Here is a 25574-nt window from a genome sequence, read left to right on the forward strand (position 1 = left end):
GTCTCGGGTTTGCTCCATCGGACTGCAGATCAGTTCATAGACACGGATATGTGGCGGAAAATCAGGATAGACGACAGGATATGCACGCAAAAGACGGAGGTCGGGGGAGCCGGGAGACTAAGCGGTCATCTTGTTGCTGTCGTAGCTCCTCCCGTCGAGTGTCACAATCTTGGCCCAGTAACTCCTGTCTGCCATGGCCTTCCTGAATTAAAAAGTCCCCACATACACCCTCACTTTATTAAATTCAAGTGCATGTCATCAGAGCTTTCAGGTAAACCACTGCCAAGAGAAAGATTTAAACGAGAAACATGGGCACACGTTTACATCTGAAAGCATTCTGGGATTTGCAGTCTTTTTCTTCCTGTGCGCGAACTGTTTAAGTAATCCATAATTTTTTGACAAGGCTAAACTAAATACTAGGTCACTCGAGCATTAGGTAGGCCATCAGCGCCCTGTCAGCAGGTGGGATGCGGCGCGAGGAAGGAGATGAATGGGCAAGAAGGAGCAACATGCAGAGGGACACTTAGCTGGACTGGGAGATTAGTCCAAATTCACCCACAGGCAACACACCTTCAAAGGATTGCAACATCAGCACTTTTCTAAAGCGGCAGCTGCAGGGGAAACTTTGCTGAGGCGCACACTCATTACCAGGCCCCTCAGACGCAGCCCAGAAAATAATCAGCAGGTTCCTCTTTGGAAGAAAACACTCCTGCTTACAAAACAAAACCACCTGCAACCAGGCCACTTTGCTGAGGACTGGCAACCGGCTCCTTAGTGCGAGGCGAAACAGGGCCGTGCGCCTGCAGCCTTGACGTCCACTAACATGGGCTCGGGCAAACCAGGGATGGGGCTCTCTCTGCCCGGACACAAGCTCGCACTCAACAGCACAGACAAGCACACAGGGGCACAGTGACTATTCGGCACGCATAAACCAGGGATGGGGCTCTCTCTGCCCGGACACACACAGCAACATGCTCGCACTCAACAGCACAGGCAAGCACACAGGGGCACAGTGACTATTCAGCATGCATAAACCAGGGACGGGGTCTCTCTGCCCGGACACACACAGCAACATGCACGCACTCAACAGTACAGGGAAGCACACAGAGGCACAATGCGCTCTTCGGCACGCATGAACCAGGGACGGGGTCTCTCTCCCCAGACACACACAGTAACATGCTCGCACACCAGCACATACAAGCACACAGGGGCACAATGTACTCTTCAACACGCATAAACCGGAGACTAGGCACTCCATGCTCTGGACACAAGCAATAACATTCCCGCATACAACGGCACATGCAAGCACACAGGGGCACAGTGCACTATTCGGCACGCATAAACCAGGGACTTAACGGGCTCTGTCTGTATCGGACACACACAGCAACATGAGTCGAACGGGCACACGGACAGCGGGAGGGGGGCGGGTTAACGGGCACACGGACAGCGGGAGGGGGGAGGGGGGGCAAGGGAAAGTAATAAAGACAAACAGAAAGCAATACATTGAAGAAAGGCGAGAGAAGAAAACAAATGAAATGAAAATACCATGGCGTTCGGGCACAGAGGGGGAGACCACACCTCCGGCATCATGGAGACATCCTCGGGGGCTGCCGAAGACAAACAAGAGAAAAGGGTCCGAGCTTCGGAGCTTCCGAAGTAAGCTACTGCCCGCCCGCCATCTTCGGAGGAATGAAAAAAAATAACCTTGGAGAAAAAAAAACACCCGCCCACCGCCGCATGACGCACGAAAATGGGCGGGATGAGTAAAAATCGCCGGAACGCCCACAAATCTGCTCGAGGAATGAGTGATGCATCTCTGTTCCAATGGCTAGCCTCCATTTATGGAGCTAGCCAATGGAACAGAGAGGCTGAACAAAGCCCCATACTTGTAAACAAAAGTTTTCGCCTGCGCGAAACGCTGATGCGCAGCTGTTCGCCAGGCGAAACCTAAAAAGGCCCAGCCCCGCATTTTGGCCTTCCTTATTCTCCGTGTGAAAAGCAGATTTTGATTGCTAGATCTCAGCTGACGCACAGGTTGATAGAGTTCAAGTTCCTTCTTAAAATAGGCTGGGCCTGTCCCCGGGAGAGATCCAAAGACCGTACATAACAACTTGAAGATAGCTCGTTTCCTGATAGGAAGCCAGTGTAGTTGGCGGAGGGGAGGTAAAGAGGGGGTGCGCGCCGGTTTATTGAGGGCAAGGCGGGCTGCTGTATTTTTGAATTACCTGCAGTTTTGATAACAGATCCTCCCTTATTCCAACCAGCAAAGAATTGCCATTATCCAGTTGACTAACCAGGAGCGACTGAATAAGAGTTTTTCTAGCCGTGAGAGGGATCCAAGGGAAGATCTTTCTAAGCATCTGCATTGTTCCGAAGCAGGTGCCTGGCAACGTCTTCACCTGTTCCTCCATAGACAAATTGTTATCAATTCTGATGCTGATTCTTAGCCCATCTTTTTGGGGAGGGTGCCTCTCCTAGTTCTGGTGGCCACCAATCTGGAGTGCCCAATTCCTCCGCTTTACCAAACACCAGTATCTCGGTTTTCATGGAACTAACCTGAAGGAAATTCCATCTCGTTATGTTAGACATACAGTTTTTAAACTTTAATTTGGTTGCTGCAGGGTTCTCCTCTATAGGGACCACCACCTGCATGTCGTCTGCATACGATATGGTCTCAAACCCACAACTTCTAATAATTGAGGCCAAGAAAGCCACTTATACATTAAACAAGGTGGGACTTAGGATGGATCCCTGTGGGACTCCCTTATCCACCAAAGTGGTTTGTGACACGGTAGGCAGACAAAATATCGTTTTTTTAATATCGACCTACCATAATATCGATGTTTTAATATCGAAGGGACAGAATATAGAAGGTAAGTAATATTGATTTTTTTTTAATATTGAAGGGACAGAATTTCGGAGGTAAGTAATATTGATTTTGTTAACATAGATGTAAGTAATATCGATGTTACTAATATCGATGTTAGTAATATCGATGTTACTAATATCGATTTTTATATGATTTTTATGTATATTATTATGTATTTAATATGTATTATTTTTTTAATGTAATTTAACCCCTTCGATGCCTGTGACAAGGTCAACTCGTCATGGGTGTTACCTGCGCTGTGCTTATGACGAGTTGACCTTGTCACAAACAATGGGATTTTGCAAATGGCAGCACACAGAGGGAATATACTGTAGCAATGATGTGGTTAAGTACATTTTTAATTTTAGTACCGTAGCGGGTTGTGGTTTATAGGGGAATAGGGTGGGAAGTAATTTAATTATACTAAATTAATTAATATTTTTCTAGGAATTATAAATTAATTTTAATTAATTGTTAATTAGTTGTTATTAATTGGTAATTTATTTTGATTAATTGAGCCATTGATAATTATGTTCTGTCACAGGTTGTGGGTTTATAGGGGAATAGAGTGGGAAGTAATTTAAATGTAATTAAGTAATAATTTATTTTCATTATTTGTTTTTGCTAATTATATTATTTAATTGATTAATTGATAATTATGTTAAGTGTATTATTTTATTATTGGCGTTTGTTGTGCGTTAATAGAGGAATAGTGTGTAAAGTAATTGATATGCAATTAAGTAGTTATTACTATTATAGTTGGGTATTGATAATTAATTAATTTTCTGGATAATTATTAATTGGTAATTTTTTTTAAATAACTATTGGTGTTTATAAATAGTATATATTAATTTAATAAATCATTGTTTTAATATTTTAAAATATTAATTTATTTATAAGTATGTTATTTTTAACTTCTACTCTATCCCTACTGTTGCACTCTCTGGAGTTGGAATAGTAATTTTTACCCCTACGCTATCCAACACTTTCCCTACTGTTGCTCTCTCTAGAATGGGAATAGAAATTGTTACCCCTACGCTATCCAACACTTTCCCTACTGTTGCACTCTCTGGAGTTGGAATAGTAATTTTTACCCCTACGCTAGCCAACACTTTCCCTACCGTTGCACTCTCTGGAGTGGGATTAGTAATTTGTACCCCTATGCTATCCAACACTTTCCCTACTGTTGCATTCTCTGGAGTGGGAATAGTAATTTTTACCCCTACGCTATCCAACTCTTTCTCTACTGTTGCACTCTCTGGAGTGGGAATAGTAATTTTTACCCCTACGCTATTCAACGCTTTCCCTACTGTTACATTCTCTGGATTGGGAATAGTAATTTTTACCCCTATGCTATCCAACACTTTCCCTACTGTTGCACTCTCTGGAGTTGGAATAGTAATTTTTACCCCTACGCTATCCAAAACTTTCCCTACTGTTGCAATCTCTGGAGTTGGAATAGTAATTTTTACCCCTACGCTATCCAACACTTTCCCTACTGTTGCACTCTCTGGAGTCGGAATAGTAATTTGTACCCCTACGCTATCCAACACTTTCCCTACGGTTGCACTCTCTGGAGTTGGAATAGTAATTTTTACCCCTACGCTATCCAACAGTTTCCCTACTGTTGCGCTCTCTGGAGTGGGAATAGTAATTTTTACCCCTACGCTTTCCAACATTTTCCTTATTGTTTTTTTTGGGGAGTTGGAATAGTTTTTTATTCCCTCTGTTGCTTAATATTTTTTGTATTGTTTTAGTTAATGTAGTATATAATTAATTTAAAAAATATTAAAAGTAAATTGAATTTCTTTAATTTGTTTTGCATAACTATTTAATTTCTATTCATGTTATTATTGTATGTGTATAGATGAATTTGTAATTTATATTTTTAATTATTTATAAGTTATTACAATAAATAATAAAACTGATTATTAAGTATATATTATATATCATATGTATATGTTTAATTATTTTTTATTAAATCATGTATATTACTTATTAATTTTAAATAATATAACATATTTTTTACTATGTTTATTTTTGACTTCGATATTTTTTTCTCGATATTTTTGTGCTTACCTAGTTGTAGATAGGATGTCGATATTGTTGACATCGATATTATTGCTCCGATATGGGAGATGGTGTCAAAGGCTGCCGACAGATCGAAGAGAAATAACATCGCTGGAGTCCCATTGTCCAATGACACCCTCTTAGTGTCAGTTTTGCTGGAGTGTCCTTTCATAGTGTCCTTTTACTGGAGTGCTTTTTGGTGAGGGGCTCACAAGCAAAGGTTCATTTGAAGGCCAGCATCCATCATTTTCTGCAGTGATGGGGACACACACTCTTCCCAGCTTCAGCACTAGCACAATAGATTTGGCACTGGGCCAACCGCCATCGCATACACTTCATGGCGGAATACCTTCAGGGTGTGATTAACTAGATAATTTTGTATGGACTAATTATTAAATATGTGTAAATTAATTGCCATTAATTATTCATTATTAATTGTAATTGTGTAATTAATTTTAGGTGTGTGTTGTGGTGTTTATATGTAAATGGTGTGAAAGGTGATCAGCAATTAATTTGTTATTGATTAATTAGTAAATAATTATAAATTAATTTTCATTAATTAGTAATTATTAAGTGTATTGTGTAATTAATTATTTTTTATTATCTTTGTTACAAATATTATATTCAAATTTATATATTAATTATGTTAATATTGTAAATTAAATGTGATAAAAATGTTGATGGTTTTGTTTTTTATTGTTGTGGGATCCAGCGCTTTCCCTACTGTTACACTCACTGGAGTGGGAATAGTCATTTTTACCCCTATGCCATCCAAAGTTTTCCCTACAGTTGCACTCATTGGAGTGGGAATAGTAATTTTTACCCCTCCCCTATCCAGCGATTTCCTTACTGTTGCACTCACTGGAGTGGGAATAGTAATTTATACCCCTACGCTATCCAACGCTTTCCCTATTGTTGCACTCGTGGGAGTGGGTATAGTCATTTTTACCCCTCCGCTATCCGGCGCTTTCACTACTGTTGCACTCACTCGAGTAGGGAATAGTAAATTTTACCCCACCGCTATCCAGTGCTTCACTCACTGGAGTGGGAATAGTGATTTATACGCCCTCGCTATCTAACGTTTTAACCACTAATGTTTTCATTTTGTTATTAAATGTATGTATTATTATTTTTTTTAAATAGTTTAATGTGTTAATTAAACATAGAATATTTTATTTTAAATTATTTATATATGTGTTAATTTTATTTTTATATTATTTAAAAAGTTTATAAATTAAATAGGGATAATAGTTAATAAAATGTATTTAAGTAAATATATGTATATGTACAAATTCTTTGTGTTTATAATTATTGAATTAAGTTTATTTGTTATAATTAGTTAAAATATGTATTCAATTTAAATTATGTTGTTAATTTTAATATTATTTAATTAATTTTATTCAAGTTATGTTATTTTTGAAAGTCGATATTTTTTACATCTATATTTTTTATATCGATATTATTGAGTCAATATTATTGTGCTTACCTGTTTAAGTATGGGGAGTCGATATTTTCGTTTTCGTTATCGAAATTTTTACATCAATATTTTTTTCATCGATAGTTGTTACATCGATATTTAAACATGGAACTCTAGAACATCTGTTAACTTATTCTGAATAATTTCCATAGTGCAGTTAACATTACATTTGATTTTAATCAGCGAGTTAGGATTTGGCGATTTAGCTCTTGTGCATTTCAAGTTCAACTTCTCTTTTTTGTGTGCCTTATGTGTGATTTCTTTCTCTTACAACTGAACTTGAATGATCTGTAATTTTGCTGTGTATTGTAAACAAAAGACATGAGCGTGCTTGAGATTGGCCTTAATTGTGTTTTTGCCCCTTAATTGCGTTGTTGATGATCCAGCACATTCTCTGCTTGTTTAGATACTCCTGGAGTTCATGATGGGATGAGAGAGATTATTAATTACCCAAAGAAACACAATAGATCTGTAGAGTGAATCACCAAAATAGTCTGACCTTTTATTGTTGGTGTGCAAGTTGTTTCTGCATCTAGACCGTGACCCAAGAGGTCGTCAGATAGCTTGAATAACTTGCATTGCTACTTGCTATCATGTTAAATAACTTGTTGTAGTGAACATGAGATAAGTGACTGTTTATTCTTTTATATGGGCCTAGCACAGTACATTATTCAGGAGATAGTCATTGTACTGTTAATTTTTATTTACATTGAAGTTATGCACTTTGCTTGAAAACCCTCATTGCTCTGCACTGTCAGGTTAGAGAGCTCGCCGGAGTGGCTGGGAGTTTGATGAATTGCAATGTATTTTTGCAATCTTTGACTTAAAGATTCAATTAAGCAGTCATTGATTTAAAAGCAAGAGTTTTATCAAACTGTTGCACTTATCACGTCCTCGCTGCATATGGATGCCATGTTGGGTAAGTATGTAGGAAAGTCATGCTTTCAATAATACACTTATGAACAAAGGGTTTAAGCAACACGATTATTCCACGCAATTAGGCAATCGCAATACCTTATTGAAATGGTGGACATTGTTCCTTTTAAGGGTTGTTTACTCATATTAGGTTTTGGAAGGTTGTTGAGACTCTCATTACATGGCTAGTTTAGCTCTGCTCTCTTGTCATAGGCCCAATCTAGGCCTGACTGTACATTCACGCCTTACACGCTGTCAAACTGAGGAAGAATGGTCTCAAATCCTTCCTTTACTTTCATTAATCTGGGTTTGGTGTTATAAGACTGAACTAACTGAGATCAAGGGCAGGGATTACATTTGCAGAGCTGTTCAATTAAGTGGTCATCTTTTCCTCTGACTGAGCCACTCCTTGAACACTCTGCAGTCTGAAGAGTGTGCAAAGAAATTATACCAATAGAGAGATTTGTTAACGCTGCCATCTGGAGATAAATTCTTACTTTCTGTTGACATGTCTTTGGACTTCAGGGCAATGCCCAAGTTGGCCTGGGATCTTTGTACAACTCATTTAGAGAATATTATCCTACTCTTAGATGGAGTTCCTTATTGTCATTGCTAACTGTTGCATGTGTGTAGGATCATTTTTCTGTACTGTGCAGAATGTATGAGTTTCAATAAAGAGCCCATGAGGTGGAAAGGTTACTTTTAGCCCTACTTCTTCCTCGAAGTAATCGTAAACAAAAGCAGTCCTCCTCACCTGCAACTGACCATGTTAAATTCCTAATTCAAGGAGGATTGAAGATCTCACTGTAACAAAATAAAAAGGACCTGAGTGACCAATTGGCAGCACAGAGCATGGTAGAACATAGATGATGCATCCTCAGCTAGAGTTGCCTCTGAAAGTTGCTGCTGCAGTCACATTCATGTATGTTTTCCTTTAAAAATTACTTCCTTTTGCAGACTGAGCAGTCCAGTTCTGGGTCTATTTACATTTGCAGTTGGCCTGCTCTTAAATACAATTTTTTAAAAATGCCCTGGCCATTGCCTGTAGACAGACAAGTATTCAAAAAACAATATTCTAAAGAGATTTTACCTCTCACTAAATGTCCTTCAGGATCCGGTACCCTGCCGGAAACATTCCATTTCTTTGGCTTCACTGAAGATTCCCATAATGGAGTAATTTATATAAGTATGCATTGTCTTATGCTAATGAACACTCCAGTATCCTGCACATCTTTACTCCCTATTAAGGGGCATATTATGATTCCCTTGAGAAAGCATTTGGGTTAGGAATGCTTTCCGTATGAATCCCACACCAAGAGTCCTACCCAAGAGTCCCAAGAGTATGTGTAAGGACTCGGTTAGGTCGCACTTCCGTTGAATTCAATGGGAGCTTGTGTACCCAACGTGAACACAGGCTCCCATTAAAAAAGGGGTCGGTGGGGGAAAATGTGCACCCTGTGGCGGGCACCCCATGGTGCCAACCAGACTGTGCATGCATGGAAAGGGGGGACCCATGAGTAGCCACCTGCAACTGATTCTGAGGGCCTTGGGTGAAGGGGGTCCTGCTACAGCCCCCGCAGTCCAGTTCCCACAACTGTTTCGCCTCAGCAAAAATGAGTCAGTACGGCTGTCAGAATCGGTCATCGTACTCGCTCATTCAGAAACCGTCCCCACTGAGCTGCACGATTCGGCTTCGAACAAGTCATACTGACTGATTCGGGTTCGGAACCGACTTGGTCAGCGTGGACGGCTTCCTCACATCGTACTTGGTCGTTAGGAAAGGGGACGATTCATTCTGAACCATGGGCTCCGAATCAGATTTTGTGTTCCTGAATCCCGTTTGGAGCCTTTCCTAACGAGATCGTAATCGGCCCCTAAGTGGTAATTCTAGTGTTGATAAGTGCAGCAGAGTGACTGTTCATAGAGGTGTGGCTCCCACAGATCTACGAAGCCCGGCTACACATGGGGTGCATTCAGAAATCAGTTCTTGGGATGTTGCTTCCACATTGAAGTCGATTTCTAACTTTTTAGGGATCAGCAAAGAATTACGCAAGTACAACAGGAAATCTACAGTTATCATGTATGAAATTTTACCCAGCTTGGTTTTGTACCAGGTCAACATTTCTGCATGGCTAAATTAAAGTCTGATATGAATTAGTGTTTTTCTCTTTTTTTGTCCCCTAAAAAAAAAAATGTTTTCCCTGTGGACGAACTGCATTGCCTAATATATTTGTTAAGACTGGAGATCCACTCTGGAAACACACTTCCTCCTGCCTGTAGCACAAGGAGAACCACGTTTTACCAGGATGGAATGGGCCTGCAAGCTGCATGTGATACCCACAAGCGTACTAGTTGTGGCTATTGACCTGTGTTCACCTATTCAATGATGGGTGAATTTCCACAGTTGTAACACTAAAGCACTACAAACACTAAAATTTCTTCCAACCATGATTATGTGAGTTAAGATTAGGATTTTACACTAATTTATTTAGATGCAAAAAGCCTTAGGTAATCAAGACTACAGGCACTTGCATGGATTAGTATACCATGGTCTTTGGGCCTTCAATAGGGAAACAATGCAGTATATCAAGAGACCGCTGAGAGTCTAGAGAATACAGGTGGTTACGGAGCACAAACATATTACCAAGACTCACTGAGTTGCATAGAATGTATTTCAGAGATTTGACTGCAAACATTCTGTAACCTTTAGGCACAAGGAGGGACGGAGCCAAGACTAAAACTTTTGGGTCAGTGTTGTTTATTGCACACAGGGCAAGATTAACATAACGAAATATAGAGGCTTTTCCGGGAAGCTTCTTCTGTACAGGGCATCTCCTTCCTGGTCTTCCGGTGTACTGCTTCCACTTGCCCACCGTAAAACAAAAGACACAAACGTGGCTGTTAGGGCACAGCACTTACTAGCACGTGATATGGGAAAGGGGTTGTGAGGAGGACTTTCGTGTAACACAGTTACCACCACCAATAAAGACTTCAGCCCGAAAGTGCAGTGCGGTACAGTCGGTAACTTGGTCCTTGCCTCCCGTCTACCCGGTCCCTCCCCTCTTAAACCCCAGCAAGGCACGCAAACGCCCACGCACCTGGCTTAGCCACGCGTCCTCCTGCGCGTGGCTGGGCGAAGAGCGATATTGGTGGCCTCCTGGCTTCTCCTGGTCGTCCGTTAGCTCCCGTTCTCTTTGCTCTGCGGCTGCTTCCTTGAGCTTCCTCCCGACCTCCGGATCTTCACTCGGGCATGCCGGTTCTGCTCCCGGGACCTTGTCTTGGATTCCGTTCCGCGTCGCCTCGTCTTCCTGGTCCGCTGCAACGTCCTCCTTCCACGAGTCCCAGGACACGAGCACCTTGGCGTCTTCCGCGTCCGCCTTTCTCACTGATAAGGACGGTCCTGATAGGTTCACGTGACGCTGTGTCAGAGGGGCGGAGCTGGTCTCACCGTAGCTTAGACAGTTCTTAAAGGGGCCAGCCCAGTCCTGTAGGCAAGAGGGAAAGTCCGTTACGGGGCTAACTTCAGGAGAACTCCCAACCCGCTGACAAACCTCCCCCCCTGGCTTTTCCCGTTCGGGGGAAAGAGGGTAGCGTGAGAAATAGTCTGCATTCGTGTGCTGCGTCCCCTTTCGATGGCACACCTCGAAATTATATGGCTGCAGAGAAAGGAACCATCGTAGGATGCGATCGTTCTGGCCTTTGTACTGATAGAGCCAAGTCAAGGGGGCATGATCAGTGATCAATGTAAAATGTCGGCCTTCCAAGTAATAACGGAGTTTCTCGATACTCCACTTCACAGCCAAGCATTCTTTCTCTATTGTTGGGTAAGCAGCCTCTCGGGGGAACAACTTGCGGCTTAAGTGTAAGATGGGTCTTTCCCTCCCCTCTCTGTCATGCTGGGACAATACTGCACCTAGACCAACCCCTGAGGCATCCGTTTGTAGACAAAAAGGTTTGGTGAAGTCTGGGGTTGCCAACACGGGAGCTGAGGAGAGAATGTTTTTCAGATCCCTGAAAGCAGTTGTGGCTTGAGGGGAGGGCTGTTTGAACTGTACAGAAGTGGCTGTTTTCTTTAACATATCCGTCAGGGGGGCTGACACAGAGGCAAAGTGTGGTATGAAGCGGCGATAGTAGCCAACCAGACGAAGAAATGCCCTTAGGTCTCTTCGGTTTTCTGGGAAGGTTTGTGACTGTATTGCTTTTACTTTCTCCTCTTGAGGGTACAGCTGACCACTTCCCAGGACGTACCCTAGATACTTTTTTCGAGTTAATGTGTAGTCCCGCTTTTCCCAACGCACCTAGAATCTGGTCGACATGTCTCAAATGGGTCTCCCAGTTGGGGCTGTGTATGACTATGTCATCCAAATACGCAGCTGCAAACTGAGTATATGGAGCGAGAACAGTGTCTATGAGGCGCTGGAAGGTCGCTGGAGCTCCGTGCAACCCAAAGGGTAACACAGTGAAATGGAACAATCCGTCTGGTGTGGTGAAAGCGTTTTTTTCCTGGTCTTGAGGGCACAGAGGCACCTGCCAATAACCCTTGGTGAGGTCAATAGTTGTTATATACTGGGCCTCACCAAGGCGCTCAATCAGTTCGTCGACCCGTGGTAGCGGGTACCCGTCCAGTTTTGACACTTTGTTGACCCCGCGGAAGTCAATGCAAAAGCGAGTGCTTCCGTCAGGTTTTGGTACGAGTACTACTGGGGAGGACCAATTGCTTTTTGATGGCACTATTATTCCTGCTTTGAGCATGTTATTTACTTCGGTTTGCAACAGCAACCGTCGTGCCTCTGGTACTCGATAGGGTCTTTGTTTGACAGTGACTCCCGGCGGTGTATGTATGTGATGTTCTGCCAGCGTGGTTCTGCCTGGTTGATCAGAGAATATGGACGGATGTTCGTACAACCCGTCCAGAACTTCCTTCCTTTGTGTCTCCGACAGATCAGGGTTTATCACTGCTTGTTCTATTGTATGGGGAGTGGTCATGGCTAGGGATACTGACACTGGGGTTCGGGAGGGGGACCTAGCCATTTCTTCAGAATATTGATGTGATAAATTTGAGTCCGGGAAACCGTTATCTTTAGGGCATAAGTGGTTCGCCCAATTTTTCTTACTATCGGGAAGGGTCCCTGCCACTCTTTACGTAATTTGTGGGTAGGAGTGGGAAGTAGGACAAGAGCCCAATCGCCGATGTCTAATTCTCTCCACTTCTTTCCTTTATCGTAAAAGAACTTATGTTTTGCCTGGGCTTTTTCTAGGGTATCATAGGACAATGTCCTTAGTTTATGTAACCTATTTTTCAGCTGTTGGGCATAGTCCATTAGTTCTTGTGCGTCCTGTGCTCCTTCCTTTTCCCAACTATCTTTTGTTATCTCCAACAAGGTGCATGGCTTCCTTCCAAACAACAGCTCAAAAGGAGAGGCTCCTAGACTACTCTGGTGTTGACTCCGTAACACAAAGAGGGCCAGCGGAAGTAGTTGATCCCACTGTTTCCCATCTCCTGACAGAAGTTTTTTTAGTGTAGTCTTAATCAGGCCTTTGTAGCGTTCAACCAGCCCGTCGGTTTGCGGATGGTAAACCGACGTGCGCAGGTGTTTTAACTGTAAAAGAGCGCAGACCTGTTTCATGAGCCTGGAGACGAATGGTGTACCCTGATCAGTGATAAGGTCTTTAGGGAATCCCATTCTAGCAAAGAGCTCTACCAATTTTTGCGAAATGGCATTAGTGGTGGCAGCCCTTAATGGAAACGCCTCCGGATAGCGGGTGGCATAGTCTACTACTACCATCACGTACTGGTAACCCCTATGAGATTTAGGCAGGGGTCCTATGATATCAACTCCTATTCTTTCGAATGGTTTCCCAATGATAGGAAGAGGGACAAGAGGAACTTTGGGCGGAAGGTATGGGTTGCCTTTCTGACAAATTTGGCACTCCTTGCAGTATTTCTTTACTTGTGCGTACACCCCAGGCCAATAAAAGTGCTGCACAATAGCCTCAGTTGTTTTCTCAGCCCCGGAGTGACCAGCCAATAGGTGGGCATGGGCGTAGAACAATACCTGTTCACGGAACTCCGTTGGTACAAGTAACTGAGGAGTGGCTTTATCATGGCTCAACCTATACAAGAGCCCGTCCTTCTTTTGGAAACAAGGGTATGTACGCTGTCCCTGCCCTTGAGCGTCCTGGGCATTCTGCCAGGCTGCAGCTAAAGACGCATCATTCAACTGAGCAGCCCTAAAATTACAATCATTAGCCCAGGGTTCGGTAGTTAGCAATCCGGGGACAACCTCAGATGGTTTACACTGGTTCAAAGCTTCTGCCATCAGAGTAGGGAAACACTTGTTGTCAGTCCCTATTATAAGGGGTTCGGGCAAGTTTGAAAGAACACCTACCTCACACTGAACCGGAGTCCCTTTTTCTGTGACTAGCTGCACCCTAGCTAGGGGATAGGTGCGAACATCTCCATGCACACATTTTATCCTAACAGTACGATTCAGGAAAACAGAGGAGTCAGTCAGGGAAGTACTTTTCACTACAGAGTGGCGGCAACCGGAATCTAACAATGCCCGAATAGGGCGGTCATCAAGGAGGACACTTACGTAGTAGGTTGGTCCTGTTTCCTGGGCATAGAGGATGGCACGTGGAACATATCCCACCTCCATCGGCTCTTCTTCCTTCTCTTTTCTTTTTCGGCAATGTCTCGCGATGTGACCCCAGTCACCGCATTCGTAGCATTGAGGTCCGCTGAAGACTGGGCATTCAGGTCCTACTGGTCTGAGTTTTGGGGGTGGTGGAGGGTCAGTAGAGCCCTTGGCGGGTTTCTTGTCAAATTTTGCGAGGGCTTTATTAGGAAGAGTTTTCTCTGTTTCTCAGAAAGTTGGACGGATTTGAGCCCGGGCATATGAGTTGGCCATCTTGATGGCATGTTCAAGCGTCAGACCTGCGTGTTGCCTGAGCCACCTCTGTGTCCCATAGGGCAATGCATCCAGGAATTGCTCTAGATAGATTTTGTTCATTACATCATCTAAATTGCCATCTTGAGGTTTCAACCACCGATCAGCGGCTTCTTTTAATTTATAAAAGAGCGTCTTCGGTGTATCGTTGGGTTGTCCTCTCTCTTGTCTAAACCTTATTCTATGGCTTTCGTCATCTACCCCTAGTCTGTCTAGGACTATTTGTTTTACATGTCCATAGGCAGCAGTGCCGTCCTTATTAGCAAGTTGGTAAGCCGCCTGGGCTTCACCAGTCAAAAGGGGCGCCAAATAAAACGGCCACCTTTCACCTGGCCAGGCGCTAGCACGGGCTGCTCTTTCAAAGTTAAAAAAAAACGAAACAGGATCGTCTCCTGCCACGTACTTTTATAGAGGTACCACTGCTCCTGGGGGTGCAGCAGATCTTTGCTGTCCGAGAACAGTGAGGAGCTGGGACTGTCCTTCCGTGAGCTTACTGATGTGGTCCGCCTGTTGTTGTATATTGCCTGCTCTGTTGATTGTCCAATGGACCATTCTAGCTTGGCCTGTCCCTCGGACATCTGTGTGAGTATGGCCTCCATCTGTTCAGACGGATATCTCCTGGCTGGCTCGCCACTTGTAACCTTTAGGCACAAGGAGGGACGGAGCCAAGACTAAAACGTTTGGGTCAGTGTTGTTTATTGCACATAGGGCAGGTTTAACATAACGAAATATAGAGGCTTTTCCGGGAAGCTTCTTCTGTACAGGGCGTCTCCTTCCTGGTCTTCCGGGGTACTGCTTCCACTCGCCCACCGTAAAACAAAAGAAACAAACGTGGCTGTTAGGGCACAGCACTTACTAGCACGTGATATGGGAAAGGGGTTGTGAGGAGGACTTTCGTGTAACACAGTTACCACCACCAATAAAGACTTCAGCCCGAAAGTGCAGTGCGGTACAGTCGGTAACTTTGTCCTTGCCTCCCGTCTACCCGGTCCCTCCCCTCTTAAACCCCAGCAAGGCATGCAAACGCCCACGCACCTGGCTTAGCCACGCGTCCTCCTGCGCGTGGCTGGGCGAAGAGTGATATCGTGGCCTCCTGGCTTCTCCTGGTCGTCCGTTCGCTCCCGTTCTCCTTGCTCTGCGGCTGCTTCCTCCTTCTCCGTCTCGTCGCGCTTCTTCCGGACTTCCGATCTTCACTCGGGCATGCCGCTTCTGCTCCCGGGACCTTGTCTTGGATTCCGTTCCGTGTCGCCTCGTCCTCCTGGTCCGCTGCAACGTCCGCCTTCCACGAGTCCCAGGTCACGAACACCTTGGCGTCTTCCGCGTCCGCCTTTCTCACTGATAAGGCCGGTCCTGATAGGTTCACGTGACGCTGTGTCAGAGGGGCGGAGCTGGCGTCACCGGAGCTTAGACAGTTCTTAAAGGGGCCAGCCCAGTCCTGTAGGGAAGAGGGAAAGTCCGTTACGGGGCTAACTTCAGGAGAGCTCCCGACCCGCTGACACATTCCTTCTTCTTTCTTTATGTGATAAGTTCATCAGCGAAGGGAGTGATGCAAGTTTACTCCTCTGCATTTGAGAAATGTGGTACTGACACCAGATGGAATCACATAAACATCTCAAAATACATAAGAACAAGTTATTTACCTTCGCTAACGCTTTTTCTGGTAGATACAGTATCTGCCTGTGGATTCCTCACCTTGTGAATATCCCTTTGCGTCAGCAACATTCGGAAATTCTTTTCGTAGCCTCGCGCCGACGTGGACTTGGACGTCATAGAGACACGGCATCGCACGCGACTCCGCTGACGTCACCGACGCCCATAATAGGCCCACGCCGGCGTGATGACATCAGTTCCGCCCTTTTTTCCGTGCCTTTGAGGCACACGGACGGACCAACGACAGTAGAAACATACATAGTATACACAATACACGAAAGTCAAGGTAGCACACACACAGTGTGAAGCAAATGTAAGAAAACATTTGAAATGACACATTTTCATTTAACCATAAAACAAAAACAATACAGTTTTTCGGGTAAAGAAGAGTGGACAACGGGGAGGCGGGTGGGTCAGTGAGGAATCCACCGGCAGATACTGTATCTACCAGAAAAAGCGTTACCGAAGGTAAGTAACTTGTTCTTCTGATAGATACATCTGCCTTGTGGATTCCTCACCTTGTGAATAGAGTCCCACAGCAGTCCCCACTCCCGGAGGAGGGTGTCCACTCTCCTAAACCAGAAAGTCCTGGAGGACAGAGCGCGCAAAGTGGCCGTCCCTCCTCACTTCGGTATCCAAGCAGTAATGCTTCGCCAAAGTGTGGAGGGAGGACCAAGTTGCGGCCCTACAAATATCCTCTACAGGAACACCTCTAGACAAGGCAGAGGTTGACGACTTAGCTCTTGTAGAATGAGCCCTTATACCCTCTGGAGGCTCCTTACCGGCCAAGGAGTAGCAGATCTTTATACAGAGGATGATCCATCTTGAAAGAGTTCTCTTATGAACCGCTCTTCCTTTTTTGCAGCCAGCGAACCCAATGAAGGGCTGGTCATCCACACGACAGTCTTTAGTTCTGTCCAGGTAAAAGCTCACCGCCCTCCTAGGGTCCAGACGGAGTAACCTCTCGTCCTCCTTGGAAGGGTGTGGTAGAGTATAAAAGGTAGGGAGGGTAATGGATTGTCCTAGGTGGAAGGGAGTCACCACTTTAGGGAGAAAAGCAGCCCTGGTCCTAAGAACCATTCGTTCAGCATGAATGGTCAAGAAAGGGGGCTTGGAACTAAGAGCTTGAAGCTCACTTACCCTCCTTGCCGAGGTAATTGCAACGAGGAAGACTGTCTTAAAAGTCAAAAGCCTCATAGGACACTTGTGTAAGGGCTCAAAGGGAGCACCCATCAAGTATGTTAATACAAGATTTAAGTCCCACTGAGGTACAATAAAGGGAGTAGGAGGGAATTTATTCGTTAGACCCTTCAAAAATCTTAAGACTATAGGAGATTTGAAAAGGGACAGTTGATCCGGCAAACACAGAAATGCCGACAAGGCCGAGAGATAACCCTTGACTGTGGCAACAGCAAGCCCTTGCTGCGCCAGAGAGAGAGCAAATTTGAGAATATCAGATAAATGGGCTTTCAAAGGGTCTACAGACAAATTTAGACCATCTGTAGGAATAAATGGATTTAGTGGAGTCACGCCTGGCCGATAAAATGACATCCACCACATCGTGTGGAAGAGAAAAGGAATTCAGGTTGCCCCGTTCAATCTCCAGGCATGAAGGTGTAATGTCTGGAGGTGGGGGTGTAGAACCTGCCCCTCCATCTGAGAGAGGATGTCTGCCCTGAGAGGGAGACGGAGCGGCGGGTGAGAGGAGAGGTGGAGAAGATCTGTGTACCACACCCTTCTTGGCCAATCCGGGGCGACCAATATGACTTGGGCCCGGCCTTGGCGAATCTTCCTCAGAACCCGAGGAATCAAAGGTATGGGGGGAAACGCGTAAAGGAGTTGGCTTCCCCAACTCAACTGAAACGCGTCCCCAAGGCTCCTTGCATTGGATACTGGAGACTGCAAAAAGGCGGGCAGTGAGCATTCTCGTGAGTAGCGAACAGGCCCACCTGAGGAGTTCCCCACATCTGAAAGATGTCTTGAACTACCTCCGGATGGAGCCTTCACTCGTGGTCGGCCGAGAATTGCCGACAGAGTGTCTGCACGAACGTTCAGAACTCCGGCCAGATGATTTGCCACCGGACAAATCTGATGAACCAGAGCCGCAGTGCCTGCCTGCTGAGACACTGCGACCCCACTCCTCCCTGTTTGTTGATGTACCACATCGCGGTCGTGTTGTCCGTCAGGACTTGAACTGACCGACCGCGAAGGGAAGGGAGGAAGGCCTTGAGTGCCAAACGTATCGCCCGCAATTCCAGAAGGTTGATATGAAGGAACCTTTCCTCTGGAGACCAAAGACCCTTGTCCTCCAGGTCCCCCAGGTGAGCACCCCACCCTAGAGTGGGTGCATCCGTTATTACTGTGGCCACCGGAAGAGGCAGATGAAAGGCTTCCCTTGAGACAGGTTGCCTTCCACGCCCCACCAAGACAGATCCGCTGCAGCTTCTCTGGAGATCCTCACTGACACCCTGAGATCTCTGTTGTGCTGATACCACTGCCTGCGAAGGCACCACTGGAGTCCCCTCGTGTGCCAGCGTGCATGGTTGACCAACAGAATGCATGAAGCCATCAGACTGAGCAGACGAAGGACCTTCAGGACTGGAACGACCGCTCCATTGTAGAATAAATTAATAATTTCCTGAATGTTGCGAATCCTATGAGGAGGAGGGAATGCACAACATACAGTTGTGTCCAGTACAGCACCTATGAACAGGATGCGCTGGGAGGGCACCAGGAGAGACTTGGGTACATTTATCGAAACACCCAACCTGTACAACAACTGGGTTGTCTCCTGCAGATGCTGGAGCACTCTCTCCGACGACTCTGCTTTGATTAGCCAGTCGTCCAAATAGGGGAATACTGGAATCCCCGACCTTCTGAGATGTGCTGCCACCACCGCCATCACCTTGGTGAAGACTCGAGGCGCAGTAGTAATTCCAAAAGGAAGGACCGCAAACTGATAGTGTTGCGACCCCACCGTAAAACGGAGATACTTCCTGTGCGACCTCAGGATTGGGATGTGAAAATACGCATCCCAAGTCGAGCGACACCATCCAGTCTTCTTCCAGCAGCGCTTGAAGAACCTGAGCAAGGTTGAGCATCTTGAATTTCTCTTGTTTCAGATAGAGATTCAAGTTCCTGAGATCCAGGATTGGACGAAGTCTGCCATCTTTCTTGGGAATCAGGAAATACCGGGAGTAGCATCCCTGACCCCTTTCCTGCTCTGGGACCACCTCTATCGCACCCTTTCTTAATAGAGTCTGCACTTCCTCCTGTAGAAGCAACAGATGTTCCTCCGTGCAAAAACCTTGGCAAGGAGGGTAATTGGGAGGGAATTCCCGAAAGGGAAGGGCATACCCATTTTCTACGAGATTGAGAACCCAAAGATCTGATGTAACTGATTCCCAATCCCGTAGAAAGTGGGTAAGCCGACCCCCCACCGGACCCGCATGATCCCGAATGGCTGATCTAGGGCTGCTTTTCTGAGGCTGGGGGATTGGATGAGGTTGGAGGAGGAAGAGGTCTGACGTCCACGTGGACGAGCTCTTTGCTTTCCCCTGTAAGATCTGTACAAGGTATTCTGCTGCTGCTGACCTTGTCGGTAATTCCGAAAGGAAGAGCGTCAAAAACCTCTGAACTTCCTGGCCGAAGAACCTCTGATCTGGAGACCTAAAGATTTAGCAGTAGCTCTACTTTCTTTATACCTCTCCAAGGCCGAATCAGCTTTCTTGCCAAAGAGACCAGATCCATCAAACGGCAGGTCCAGCAAGGCCGCCTGAACATCTGCCGAAAAGTCTGATGTTTTCAGCCAAGCCGATCTCCTAGTGGCAACCGCCGTGCCCATGATACGTGCCACCGAGTCTGCAGTGTCCAGACCACTCTGTATCACTTGGCGTGCCGCAGCCTGTGCATCTGATAAAAACCTCCTCAAAATCCTTTCTGTTGGCATCAGGGATCTTAGGTGCTAATGTACCCATAGTATCCATAAGGGCATGCACATACCTCCCCATAAGGCAAGTGGCATTAGTTGACTTCAACGCCATACTTGCAGAGGAGAAGGTCTTTTTAGCCACCTGATCCTGTTTCTTTGCCTCTTTATCACCGGGCACTTGTGGAAAGGCACTCACGTTCTTTTTGGAACATGCAGCTTGAATGACTAGACTCTCAGGTGATGGATGAGACGTCAGAAAAGCAGGGTCTTCAGGTGCAACCCTGTATCTTCTAGCCACACTCTTAGATACTGCAGGAGCTGACAGTGGTTTTTTCCACACCTCCATAATTGGTTCCGTTAAGGCATCAATAAATGGTAGCAATGGTTCCACTACAGAGCTAGGTGAATGTAAAACTTCTGTTAGAAGATTGGACTTAAACTCCACCGTTGGTAAAGTCAATTGCAGAAGTTCTGCCGCCTTCCTCATCACCACATGATAGGGTTGGACGTCCTTTGAAGGCGCATCTGAGCCTGAAGGCAATTCCCACTCTGGAGAGAAATCCAAGCTACCAGCGTCAGCCAGATCCTCAAAACAGTCCTCCTCCAGTTCACCTTCCTCCATATCAGGATGTGATTCTATATACCTTTGCTCCTCCAAAAGGCGTTGTGCCTCCCTTCTGGACCTCTCCTTAACACGCTTCGCAGTCGGATCCACCAACGACCCCAACGGAGTCGGGACTGACGTCGGTATTGAATTCAAAGGCCCAGTAGGATGCTCTCGAGGTCGATCTGGAGCGGGCGACGCCGGAAACGGCGTCGACGACCTCTGCGGAGCCGGGAATTGCCAATGCGGCATCGGAGCCGGCATATAGGGCATGAATGGAGCAGGAGGATAGGAGTTAGGAACTCCTAAATTGAAAGCCAGTGGACCCGTGGGACCCGAAGGTGCACCAGAGGGGTACCACGCCCTTGTAAAGACGCCATACATTGCGTTTAAAAACGCTGATGGGTCCTGGCCTGGGGTTGGGAAGGGTGGCTGAAAACCCTCAGGCTGATCTTGTGGAAGGTTCGAAGTCGGCTCTTCGACAGGCGCAGAATCCGCATCCACTTGAACTTTTTCCTCTTCATGGGCCGGAGACGGATTCGAAGTCGGAGCCGGCGACTGAACCCGCGACTCCGCAGGTGAGGCCTTACCTTCATGATCAGAGACTTCAAGCGTGACCACCTTCGAACGTATCTTGTTTGGCGACCTCGACCTCGAGCCCGACTCCTTACCAGAATGACGTCTGGACTCATGCCTCTTCTTCTTATGTCTCCTCCTCGACTTCGATGCATGGTCTGAAGGTGACTTCGAAGTCGACTCCTCTCGAGATCTGGATCTAGACTTCGATCTCGACCTCGCCTTATGAGAACGAGACCTCGAAGATCTTCCCTTGCCAGCCTTCAGCTTCGCTACCAGGAGTTTGGTCTCTCTTTCTCTAAGGGCCTTCGGGTTCATCTTCCGACAAGATGAACATCCATCCACATCGTGATCAGAGCTCAAGCACCAGATGCAGTCATCGTGCGGATCCGTTATGGACATCATCTTCCCACACTCCCTGCAGGGCTTGAAGCCGGTCTTCTTTGTCGACATCGCGAAGAGACAAGAAACAATGAAGCAAAAAGCAAGCATAAAGGCAACAAAGTCACCAGTTGGCTACTGAGATTCCCGAAACCCTTAGCGCGACGACGCGGAAAAAAGGGAACTGATGTCATGACGCCGGCGTGGGCCTATTATGGGCGTCGGTGATGTCAGCGGAGTAACGTGCGATGCCGTGTCTCTATGACGTCCAAGTCCACATCGGCGCAAGGCTACGAAAAGAATTTCCGAATGTTGCTGACGCTATTCACAACGTGAGCAATCCACAAGGCAGATGTATCTATCAGAAATTCATTTACTAATGCTTTCTCTCTTTCTTTTCAATATTCCATCAAAATATTTATGATTCATACCATGCTTACTAGTTGTTGCAGTTTAAATGTTTTTAATCTTGTTGGTTTCTTCCCCAGGGCTGATAACGTGAAGGTTATGGTATTGGAGAATGATTACCCCGAAGGAGGGCAGAGTTTGCAGATCTTCACCACACATCATGGCAAGTTAGTGGAAAAGATCAGAGAATTCAAAGGTAATACACTTGAGCCTGTTAGACCAGGCCTATATTACACATTAAAACAGGCATGCCAGTAGGTTTTATGGGGCCCAGGTCAGAAAATTAATGAAGACCCCATATCCACACTCCTGCAAAGGCCTAGCTTGGGACAGTAACAAAGCTAGTTTAAAAAGAGCTATGGCAATGGGAGAAATAATGACCATGATACTACAGCTCCAGAAATAATGGTCACCTCACATATTTTAAGAGTCTCTTTAGGACTTTAAAACCACCAAAATGCAATCTATCAGTTTTTTAAAGCATTGGGTATTCATAGTACGGCCCGCGGGCCGGCAGCGGCCCGGCAAGCCTTCCGCTGCGGCCCTCGAACCATGAGACATCGTACCCATGTTTTAAAAAACATTTTCAGAGTGTCTGCAAACACTGCCGGTTGCAGAGACACTCGGAGAGACTCTGCTGCTCTGTGGGGGCCGGGTGATTCATTCCGGCGAGGCCAGAGTGGAGCTGCAGGGGCGCTAAAAGGAGGAGAAATACAACAAAGCCCCATTCACATGCAAATGGTCTTTTTAAAGACCTGTGAAATGCTCGGGTGGGGCTGTGTGTCTGTGCGCGCTGGGGAAGCTGCGTGGGGAAGCTGTCTCAGCCCAGTGACACACAGGCAGGGTGAGATGACAGAGGGTGACAGAGGGAGGTAGAGAAAGGGAGGGAGACAGAGGGAGAGGGAGGGAAAGGGAGACCTAGAAATGGAGACAGAGAAAGGGAGACAGACAGAGGGAGGAGGGCGACAGAGGGAGGGAGACGGAGTGAGGGAAGGGAGTGATGGAATGGGAGTGAGGGAAGGGAAGGGAGTGAGGGGAGGGAAGGGGAGTAAGGAAAGGGAAGTGAGGGAGGGAGTGAGTGAAGGGGAGTGAGGGAGGGAGTGAGTGAAGGGGAGTGAGTGAAGGGGAGTGAGTGAAGGGGAGTGAGAGAAGGGAGTGAGGGAAGGGAGTGAGGGGACCTGATAATTCTCGCCTCGGTGCCTATTCCAATCATGGAGTCCCACTCTGCAACTCTGGGCAATCGCTTGCTTAATCTTCACAACGGCCCCCACAACGCTAAGGATGCCTGGCCTCCACCTTGGGGGTTCCCAGGAGTGGACGCCTCACAGGCAAAGCCAGAATGGGTTCCACAGCGGTATTCGTACAAGCGCCTTGAGATACTTGCGGGTGAGTAGTGCGCTATACAAGTATCCATTTACTCCCCTTCCCTCACTCCCTCCCTCCCCTCACTTCATTAACCGCTGCAGCCGTAGCCGCAACCCTCCTGCCCATCCGTTCTGGGTGACACTTCACGGAGAGCTTCATGTTGGGGGCAGCCCCCGGGACCGACCCACCCCAGGGGCATCTTCTAGACCGGCGGAGGAGCCCCACGCGCTTCGTCGTTGGTCAGCCAAAGGTCGTCTACCTTCCGGGGACCCGATCTCAGCCCCCAGGGGACCGATCTTGTTGATTATAGCCTCTTCTTGCTCCTGGGGGCGCTCCCCAGCCACTGGGAGCACTCTCCTTCGCCCTCTGGGTCTCTGAGAGGGGTGTTTGAGCAGGGAGCTGTCTTCACTGGCACCCTGCGCCAGCCTTCCGCCTGCTCTCCTCCTGGGCCTCTCTTCTCCCTGCGCAGAGGCCCCTGCTTCTGCGCACTGGTCCTGAACTCTTCCCCTGGCGCTGTTCAGGATCCTGGGGGCAGTCAGGGGGTTCTAACTGCCCATTGCACCAGGCTCCAGCACCTTCTGCCTCAGCAGACCACACCCCAGAGAGAGCTTCTCTTCCTGTACAAGCACTTTTTAAAAGTTGAGGAGGGGGCTGGCAGGAAGTCTCTGTTCGTCCTGTCAAAGAGCGACACGTCACTTCACTGCCCCTGCTCCCTCCTTCCTGCCCAGCCTCTGGGTTTGTTCAAAATGGCATAGTCCAGGGTCTCCTACCACATGGTCTCTGAAAGCCACCTCCCCCCATGCTGCCTTCCCTCCCTGGTGCAGCCTGGTGCCTGGCACCCAGTGATAGCTTCTGATGGATGAGCCTATAGCTCCACCCATCTTCTCCTCCTTGGAAAGGAGGCCTTAGCTTGTGGAAGAAAGGATATCAATCCAGCTTGCTGAGGTCAGCCCTCAGCCAGGCCCTGGTTATGGCTGACTCAGAGAAATGAGACATTTCTGGATGACCCAAAAGCAGTACAAATATGACTTTGGACTCTGCAGAATACTTCTTCTCACATCCATTACAGTGGACTTTAGTGTGTGTCTGGAATATGTAGGCCTTAGGAAAGTTAATCTAGCCCATGGGCTCCACATCCCCATATGGGAATAATGAAGTGGAAAACAGTAAAACACATTGACTTTCCTTGGCATGTTTCTTCCCAGAGTTTAAAGCCTGTCCATGTCACCACCCCATTCTGCTTAAGTCCTGGCACACCAGTCTATCCACACCTGCTCCTTGATTGCGCACCATAGGAATCTCCCCTGCGCAGCCCTTACAGGTGTGCACATGCATGTACACATGTGTATGCATATAACCAACCCGTTGTCCCTTACTCCAGCTGCTGCACCTTGGCCTGGTCTAGCCAAGGGGAACCAGTAAAATCCCCATGCAGTCTCTTTCATTATGAGTTCACTGTGGGTGAGTCCCCACTTATGAGGATCCCCCACAGTATAAGCTCAACAATTAGGTGCTCAAAAAGTGAAACATCCGGGCGGCCCATAGTGTCAGAACCACTGTCTAAAAAACATGTTTTGCAGTGGAAAGTAAATTCCTAATCAACACTTTGTGCTGGTTTGTAAGTCAGGAAACGTGAAAAATCTTTTGCAGAAGAGAAAGTTATTTGAGTGGGATGATGCTTGTGAAACATAGTTTAAGTACTTAAGGATGAGATCGTTCTGGCAAATTATTGAAGGCACAAGATCTGAATGTACAGTGTTGCATCAACATCCTGTGATTCTGGGAAAATCTGTTAATCACCCCGTGCCCAACAAAAAAATTAATTGTTGTGTCTGTCTGTAATGCAACTGGTGCTCAAGTAAAGTGCTCTGATACCTTCGGATCAAGTTTGCGCTATATAACAAAAAAAAAAGAAAAAAACTTTGGATGCTAGCAACTGTAGTTTGGGTGCAGTGCTCTGCCAGAGGGAAGATATTTAGAGAACTATTGGATTTGTATCAAGGACCCTGCAGCAGGCGGAAAGACAGTATTTAATTATGTTGCTAGTTTGCTGATTGGAAATTAAAAAAATGTAAAAGCTTTGTGTGGGGAAGGTTGTTCGCTGATCACAGACCTCCACTCTACAATACGTCACTCAGCTCCACTCTACTCTACACCTCTCTACTCTACGCCACTTTGCTGCACCCCACTCCAGTCTATACCAGTCCATTGTACTCTTTGCCACTTGGCACAATGCCTCACTACAGCACTCTATGCCACTCCACTTTGTGCTACTCCCTGCTACTCTACTCTACACCACTCCACTCAATATGACTCTAATCCATTACACTCCATGCAACTCTGCTCCACAAGATTCTACATCACTCCACTTAATGCCA

At 46.5% G+C, this 25574-nt stretch overlaps 1 protein-coding gene across 3 annotated transcripts in view; it reads left to right on the top strand.

The window, feature by feature from the left end:
• LOC147717652 (E3 ubiquitin-protein ligase TRIM39-like) overlaps nt 1-25574 on the top strand; it is a 213715-nt gene that overhangs the window by 161436 nt on the left and 26705 nt on the right. For 2 of the 3 annotated variants that reach the window (XM_086924441.1, XM_086924442.1), the window contains one exon: nt 21912-22027. The exons of the other annotated variant lie outside the window; for it this stretch is intronic. In XM_086924441.1, coding sequence (XP_086780567.1) covers nt 21912-22027 — 116 coding nt within the window. The remainder of the gene's footprint in view (nt 1-21911; nt 22028-25574) is intronic. 3 annotated transcript variants of the gene reach the window in all.

The sequence above is a fragment of the Lissotriton vulgaris genome, chromosome 5 (genome assembly GCF_964263255.1).
Source record: "Lissotriton vulgaris chromosome 5, aLisVul1.2, whole genome shotgun sequence".
Taxonomy (NCBI): domain Eukaryota; kingdom Metazoa; phylum Chordata; class Amphibia; order Caudata; family Salamandridae; genus Lissotriton; species Lissotriton vulgaris.